General features: G+C 31.1%; 1 protein-coding gene across 3 annotated transcripts in view; it reads right to left on the bottom strand.

Moving 5' to 3' along the window:
- Positions 1-1120: 1120 nt before the first annotated feature.
- The window catches only part of CSMD3 (CUB and Sushi multiple domains 3), a 612124-nt gene continuing 604628 nt past the window's right edge, over positions 1121-8616 (bottom strand). For 2 of the 3 annotated variants that reach the window (XM_040070596.2, XM_040070605.2), the window contains 4 exons: positions 7362-7474; positions 5290-5377; positions 2685-2820; positions 1127-1314 (listed from right to left, as the gene is read on the bottom strand). In XM_040070596.2, the coding sequence (XP_039926530.1) occupies positions 1155-1314; positions 2685-2820; positions 5290-5377; positions 7362-7474 (497 nt within the window). In that variant the 3' untranslated portion in view covers positions 1127-1154. Of the gene's footprint in view, positions 1315-2684; positions 2821-5289; positions 5378-7361; positions 7475-8616 lie in introns of all 3 variants that reach the window. The other variant, XM_040070587.2, reaches the window with a different exon arrangement.

Raw genomic sequence — 8616 nt, 5'->3', positions numbered from 1 at the left:
CATTGAAGTCTCTTAGAATCCACCAGTTTCAATGGGATTGCATCATGCTTTGTGCATGCATTTTGTCAAAATGCTGAAGGAACACGTGAGATATGGCCTAGTTTTAAGTAAAAGGGACTGAAAAATTGAATCCTATTTTTGATATAGGGATTTAATTACTATTATTACTGTAAACTGCACTTTTTAATAGGAAATACTAAATTATATTTTAACTTTTGAAACAAATGTAAGATGGTCACACCTGAATGTTCATCAACATTAAAGGAACATAGTCACATACAAAGCTCAATTCATATTAGATTCTTCACTGTAAAATTTGTCTAGATATATGATTGACAAAAGAAATATATAAACATTACCATTTGTGGATATTGTTGATAGAAACAGAAAACAAGCTTGACTTGGAAAATGGAAATGAAGCATGATGTAAAGCAGGGAAGAAAATTCACTTTATAAGGACATGATTTTTTTTTTTTTTTTTTTTTTTTTTCCTGTGATAAGAAAAGAGTAAGTTATACTTGCTGAGTTCTAAATACTACAACCTGGACTCAGAAATTCAACTGTTCTGAGAAAAATAAAATATTTAATGGGCTGAAAAAGGAAAAAAAGATACAAACTTATGAGATGTAGCATATGACTGTTAAAGAGATATCAGTGACCTATTGTCTTCTGTAAGTATAGCTCTTATTTTCTACCTATATCTTTTATTTTTTTTTTTTTAACCCAGTCCCTCTATTATAGGTTTTATAAAGCACAGAATACTGATAGTGGATGCTCCTCCAATATATGCAAATATGTTTTATGTTTTAGAATAACCTCCTTTTTTAAAAAAGCAAATAAACTGTGAGTAGCACTCATGGAGTGCAGCAAAAGTTTTTAAAGCTCTCTGTGGCATACACAAAGAAGAATTCTGATCCAGTTTATGAAAAACAAAATAAAAACAAAATAACTACAACCCAGACTTGCCTATCATCCTCAGGAAAAGGTGACCCACTAGATCCTGAAAAGTGTGCTTTATATTTTTTTTAATTTCCTTTTTTTAATTTTTTTTTATTATTTTTTATTTTTTTTTTTATTTATTTTTAAATCAGTGAACTGTGTGTGCACTGTATTGTGTGTAGGTTTCCAGATTTTTAAGATAAATCATTACCACATTATACCATTGTGCAAACAGTGTTCAAGTTGGGGTCAAATCGTACTGCTTTCCCTTCCACTGACTTTGCATTTGTGTCATACATTGGGTTTTCAAAAGCAGCTTGTCCATTATTATTTTCATGTACAGAGCATCCTGTGTACTGTGTTTTAGGTGCAGTCCTGTAGAAGAAAGAAAGAAGATTTGTAACTGCAGTTTTCCTCACTGACTTAATATGGTTTAAGAATCTTAACAGAGTTTAGCTCCCAATTCAATTTATAGGAGCTAAATATGACATCTCAATTTTTTTTTAACAATATTTATGCTAAGAATCAGTACTGTATTGAAGTTTGAGGGCTTTATGACTCCTTGAAAATTGTGTTCACTTAGAAACTTAGTTAACAACCTTAGAAGAGGCTATCTGTTGTTATTGTATCCATTATCCAAGTTGTAATCCATTCCACTTTGATAATCAGATTATAAAGAATACAAGAAAATCTCGTAAAGACACAATAACTCCCCAGTCAGATGGCTGAGGTTTTCTTTTTCCTTTTAGAGACTCAGCAATTTTACCAAGAATAAGTTTATAGCTGAAATGCCCTCTTTTTCACTAAACAACTCAAAATATCAGTTCAAACCCTTAAAACCTATATCTCTATACAAAATGTATACTATATTGTAAGTCATCAATATGGAAAGCCAAGACAAATGCTTACAGCATACAGCTAATAGCAAATAGATAAAAAAATTACATAGGCAATTTTTCATATGCTTGAGCATTTGAAAACAAGTAGTACTAATTAAAAATTATGTTACATGTTTTAAACTAACGTTATCCAGTAATGTATATTATTAGTATTATTGTCAGACTACCAGATGTAAATCACCATTTTGGCAGTTAGTATGCAATAAACTGTCTTGGCATTAAAGTGATTAAGGTTTCTTTAGTCATCAAATGCTTCAAAGCTACAGGAGAAGCTTACTGCATCCAAAGAATTAATACTGATCTCGACAACATGAAAAAAATCTGTTGAACTTAGACTGATGAAACAGAAAAGACTGGAGGCTATTAAACATAATTACATATGAACCAGTATTTTCTGACACAGAAACAGTTTCATGATGAAATCTCTTGATGACATAATGTTTGCATATACTTGTATGCAAATAAACTGGTCAGGCATTAAGATAAATTACACAGGATGTAACTCAATTCTGTCACATGAAGAAAAGAACAAAGACAATTTATTTTAAGTACACAGAAAATCTACTAATTATATTATTCAGCATAAGGCAATAATTTCCAGCATCTATTTTATCAAAAAGAGATAAATTTATAAAATTTTAAATAGCTAGGAATGAAAGTACAGTGCTGTATAATAAACTTATCTCAGTTATTATATCAGATCTTAATAGATGTCTACATGCATGTTTTGCAAAGCCTTTGTTGTTTTACAGAAAACTTCATTTACACTAGCAAAATCTGAAGACATTAAAAAATCACCAACACTTAGTGGAATAGAGGAATTCTGTATATGTAATTTATACTTACCTTTGTTTGTAGAGATAAAAGCCAAAACCAGCAAATATAAGGGCAAAGAAAGGCACAAGGATAGCAATGGCCACTGAACTACTATTTGTACCATGTGGTTGATTAGAAGAATTTGAACCCTCAGACACATTAAGACCTAAAAAACAATGAGAAAAAACAAGTAATATCATATACGTGTCTGTAATCAGCAGCACATACTACTCCATAATCGCTGGAATTCAATAATACCTTGATACTGGGTCATCATCATATGTTCTGCTGCATACATACAGCTCTATGTTGAGGCCACCTGGACTTTTAATATACACCATGTTCTGATTAATATGTGGATGCAACATGTTAGCAGAACATACACCTACTCCGGTACAGTAAATATCATACAGCATAATTCTGCATGAGATTCAACTTTTGTATGTAATGAAGACATATTACTGTACTGTGATATGAAAAGTCAAATTCATAATAATGCATATGTTAGATTGATTATATTACTAGTTTTATTTGCATATTTCAGTAATTAATAAATACTACATCTATAAAACCCAAACATACAATGAAGGAAAAGGTCAATCACCTGAAAAGGCAAATTGAAAACTCATTAATTCCTTAGGTGCTGCGATTGATACACAGAGTGAAAGAGATGGGAACAATTTTGAATAGCTAAAGCCAGATATTGATGAAAAAAATAGAAATATGACTTGCTGTATGGCTGAAGAATACATTATCTACATTAACTACACAGAGAAGTTATACCCCTTTTAAATGTGAAGAAAGATTATAACAATGACACAGATATTATTAAAAATTTCTTTACAGAAAGAGTGTTTGGGCATTGGAGCAGGCTGCCCAAGGAAATGCTGGAGTAACCAACCCTGGAGGTGTTTAAAGAAAGATGGGATGTGGCATTCAGTGCCATGGCTCAGTTTATAAGGTGATGTTAGGTCATAGGCTGGACTTGATGATCTCCTAGGTCTCTTCCAAACTAGTTGATTCTGTGATTGATTTTCTAATGCATCTTCAAAGTTAATTTACAAGATTTTAACTGTATCTTCTATGAATTGCTTAGGTCATAATGTTTTCTGACTTTTTTGACTATATAAGACAATATCCAGAAATTTAAAAAAATAAAAATAAAAATTAAAAAAAAAAAAAAAAAAAAAAAAAAAAAGACCCCAAACAACCATCCATGGTTGAGACCCCAAACAACCACCCATGTGAGTAAATTGTGTGGGAACAATAATCAAAACATTTTATTTCAGAGAAGCTAATTTTGAGGTTGTGTGCATGAAATAATGAAGCAGTACATGCTAAAAAGAAACTGTTCAAAGATTGTGAATCTCTTTATAGCAATATTATTGACTACTTTAGCTACAATTAAATCTTGTATAGAATTTGACTTTGAATCATTATTTTCCTTGAAGTTATATACCAATAAAATTTACCTTCAACATATGACAGAAAAGAATCTCAAACAATTAATCTAAAAATCAAATGAAGGAATATAATTTTTGTAATAATCTATCAAAACAATTTCCCAAGGAAGTCTTGTATTTTAATTTTTCTTAGATAACTTTCAAATATTTTAAGAAGTTAATAAAAGGAAATAACTTCCCATATTCATTTAAAGAAAACATTTCTTGATAAAGAAATTTCTAAAAATTCCTGCAAAGTAATTTGCATATAAAATTACAGTGAAAAACAAGATCAGTCCATTTTACTGTGACTTAAAACTGTGAAAAGAGAGAAAAAAAATTGACTTTACATTCCTTCTTTCCAGAACATTAAAGAATTAAAGAATTTTCGGATTTTACTGGAAAAAAAAAAAAAAAAAAAAAAAAAAAAAAAGGACTATGTGGCTGAAAAAACGTATTTCTCCATTCACATATAGGAATTTTACCTGAAGGTAAGAACTCCATCTAAACAGCCAGTATGTTAGTGAAAAAGAAGTCCTCTTCTAAGGCATTCCTAACAGTACTTTATCACTTAAAATTCAGCATAAACTAAACTCAAATTCTTATGGGAGGAGAAATATCACAGTTCTTAAAACACCATTAGAAAAGAAAATGAAATTATTTTCTTAAATAGCACAACAGAATGTTGTCACCAGAGTCTGTTACCAAAGCTCCCTTATAGAAACAAGAAGTTAATTTTTAGGAAATAAACACTTATCAAGTCAGACTTTTTTCGGTAATATAACTTTTTATCTGCAAATATTTAGCAGTTTAACTCTTTTAACAAATGTTTAGTTGAAATGGTGCCTCAGCACCATAACCAAGAAATCTGTTTATCAAAACATTCTACAACATGGGTTTTCTAGATAACTACCAAGATATCAAACTAAATGCATTCTACACATAATTGAATAAAAAATTGCTCAAAATATTACAAATTAATATGTATACTAAGCAGCAGATTGCAAGTAATCAATAGTTCCTTACAACTTATTTGTAACTACCACTTAAATGACAGTTTAAAGATATTAATATCTCAATATTCTATAAAATGTCAGTTCTGTTAACATCCTACAGATACCCTCATACTACTGGATATAATAAAACTGACTGTGGAACAACAAACTAGCAAAGAACTAGAATTTGTTGAATACCTATTCTTTGAAGCCCAAATTGTCCATAATCTTTACCCTGGATAAATCCTTGAAAAACATATGTTGCTCCATCAGGTTCAGCAGAAACCTGTAAACAAAAAGTAATTTGAATTAAATGGTTTCGGAAAGGTTGTTGCAAGTTTCATGTATATATCTGAGTGGGACCTATATTGTAATATGCTTGAATGGTAGCTGTTATTCCCCATTATAAACACCTGCTTTTTATAGGAAATTTATGTATCAAGTTTAAAAGAAAAGACAGGACTGTTATTGGCACAACACAGACACGGTGGCTTATGGTTACATATGATACCTTATACTACCTTTAACTGTATTTTTTTTTTAAACTACTAAGACCTAAAGTTCAAATGTCAGTATTTCTAAGCTCTTACATACTTCATAATTTTCTGTTTTGTTTAGGAAGTAGATTGAAAAAGTTATGTTGCATATAATCCCAAGGATGAAAGTATTGAGATTTTAATAGCTAGTTTTAAACTAAATTAAAAAACAACAACAACCACTAACCAACCAAACAAAAAACCTCAAATCAATGGAAATTGATTTTTCTCAGTGCCTATCCCAATAAGCACTTAATTATACAGCCATGGACCAGAAGACTATTGAATAAGACTTTGTTACAAGGGTAAAATATGCTAGTATAAACTAAAAGGCTTGTGGTTGTGATCCTATGATAACACCTCTTATTAAAGTAAGTACAGTCTAAAGTAGTGTACTGTATACAGCTCGACAGATACTTGGTTCTAAGAATATTTATTAGGTTTAAATTCAGTGTTTTCTAGGTAGCTCCATTCAAGCTTTTCCCTTAAGCTGCCCTTTCTCAAGACACAGTATATCTTCAGCAGCGACCTGAAGTTATGTTTTCACTGAAGACTGTCCTTCTTTGGTGTATTATTTACTTTGGGCAAAAGCAGCCTCTTTGTGCTTTTCCAAGACTCAAAGACAAAAAAGGTCAAGTAGGAACAGTATGTAAATAGCATATGGAATGTAGGGAGTATACTGTCTACTTTTGTATATTTAGAGCAAATATGAAAGTAGAGTATATGAAAATAAATTCTTTGCTTTGCTACCTCAGGAGCAGGTTCATGAAGCCTAAAGTCTGTACAAGCGAAGACAGTTAAACTAAACTCATCAAGCAATAAATGTACCATTAAAAATGACTTAAGGTTTCCACCTTTAAAAAAAATTATAGTTCAACCAGTGCTACTTGTTATAAAAATATTAATTTGTGTGTACAATTCAATGTACACATGGCATGTCCACACATAGTTGTGTTCCTGTAGTGCTTAATCAATGGATGAAATGTAACAAAACAAAAAATTTCCTTAAAAAATCAGATGGTGTATTAAGGATGTATGAGTGTTTATCCTCATCCAAATAATTTTAGGCTCTTTGTTTTCTAAAAAATCTACTTTTTCTCCATCTATTGTTGGAAGGTGTTCTCTTTTCATGGTTTAATCACATCCCTGGATGCCCAGAAACCTGGGCTATTTAACCCTCTGCTCTACCTCTCCTCCTCTCAGTTATGTGCTCTTTTCCTCTCTGTTTTAAAGAATAAACTCAGACCCAGAACACCAAGGTGCCTAATTCTAAATTGGAGTAATCTATTTTGTTTTCCACTTACATGTTACAGTTGATCCTTTTCAAGGTATTTCTAAAAAATCACCAAAAAGTAAAACATGTGTGCTAATATAATGATGAAAATTGTTATTGTATTAATTGAATACAATATTGCTATAAAATGGTTTTATGTTCAATTATGATAAGTTTCTAAATATATTGGAATAAGGAGACCTACGAGAAAGGCTTCTGTACTAACATGCATGATAATTTTGCCTACACTCTATGGCTTCCCATATTTTCATTCGGACTGGTCTCCTGCATTTTACAAGAAAATTTTCATGTAATTTAATGACTCAGCCTTGCTGAAAAATTCCATTTTATATGTCTCAGGATTTTTTTGTATATAAAAACTGGCATGATTTCAATCGTCCAAAAAAACCCAACCAACCAACCAAACAAAACACTCTCTTTTGTAGCAGAAATATACTCACAAAACCATCCATAGCCCATTTTTCCTCTTTCAACTTGCTTGCAGAAGTATGGGAGGGTGCTTTAATTAGATATATGTGGAGCATTAGCCGAGCTTCCTGGCTTTTATACACTCCTGTAGAATACAGTTTTAAAAATTCTTATTTTTGTTGACTAGAAAAAGAATATAATCTTTGAGAATAAATACATCACCTCATCGTAAAGAAGAAAAGGAGGAACAATAGATACCAACTGTCAATATTATTTAGAGAGATTCACTCTATTTTGAAATTATTTCAATAATCATAAGATTTCAATAGAAACAGTTTTTAGCTTAGCCTGTAGAGAGAAGAGAAGGGAAGCCCCATACACACAGCTGTTACTTCAAGCCTTAGGCAGAACACTGACAGCACTCTGATTTGAAATAGAAAATATTGTTCTGAATCAGGAAGAGTGTATTTAAACCTCTCATCCCTACTTTCAATGTATATAATTTATTCATTACATAGAAAATATGATAATAGGAACATCCACACACAAATTCTATTCTAAAAGCTGCTGCTAAATTAAGAAAAAAAAATAAATTGAAAATATTTTTACATTTGGATTGTTCTTCATCAATTAGTACAGTCAGTTACAAAACAGTTTCTTCCATATAATTAGAAGACTTGTATGCAACCTTATTTACTTTGTAGACATAATTATTAACTCATTCTTGTTTCTGCAGAATAATTATTTAGAAGCCAAATATCATTATTTGCAAATTTGGAAATGAAAATAAAATACCACAATATGTTTAGTGATTTCTTCTTCCATGGGCAATGATCCTTAATTCATGTTTCTTGTGATCACGCCCAAACTGAAAAAACAAAAGTCTTCTCCACATTAAGGATTGGTGACTGCCCTATAGGAGGTATCATTACATATAAATAATCTCTGAGCTAATGAGAAAATTTACTTTTGTGTTAGCACTGCAATGAGCTCAAATGAATGAGCCTTGGCAAGGTGGGTTTATTCTACGTATAATTACAGCAAGCACAGGTGTCAAAATAAAAAAGAAGTAAAAATATATGCATCAAATGATGGAATGCACAACAGTAAATTATGCAGGAGGAGGGAACTACTTTTCATTTGAGAAAACTACAGACTGAGTATAGGTGAATTCAGCTTCCTAGCATGTAAATGTATTTTTTGATCAATCCCTACTTCCCTGGCCCTAAGATACCCTTTCAGTATACAAGATCTCATGTTCTATCTGTGGAACAGGGAAATAAAAAA

The sequence above is a fragment of the Hirundo rustica genome, chromosome 1, assembly GCF_015227805.2.
Source record: "Hirundo rustica isolate bHirRus1 chromosome 1, bHirRus1.pri.v3, whole genome shotgun sequence".
NCBI lineage: Eukaryota > Metazoa > Chordata > Aves > Passeriformes > Hirundinidae > Hirundo > Hirundo rustica.
Note: the sequence above shows the minus strand (reverse complement) of the source record. Positions and strands in the feature narration are given on the sequence as shown.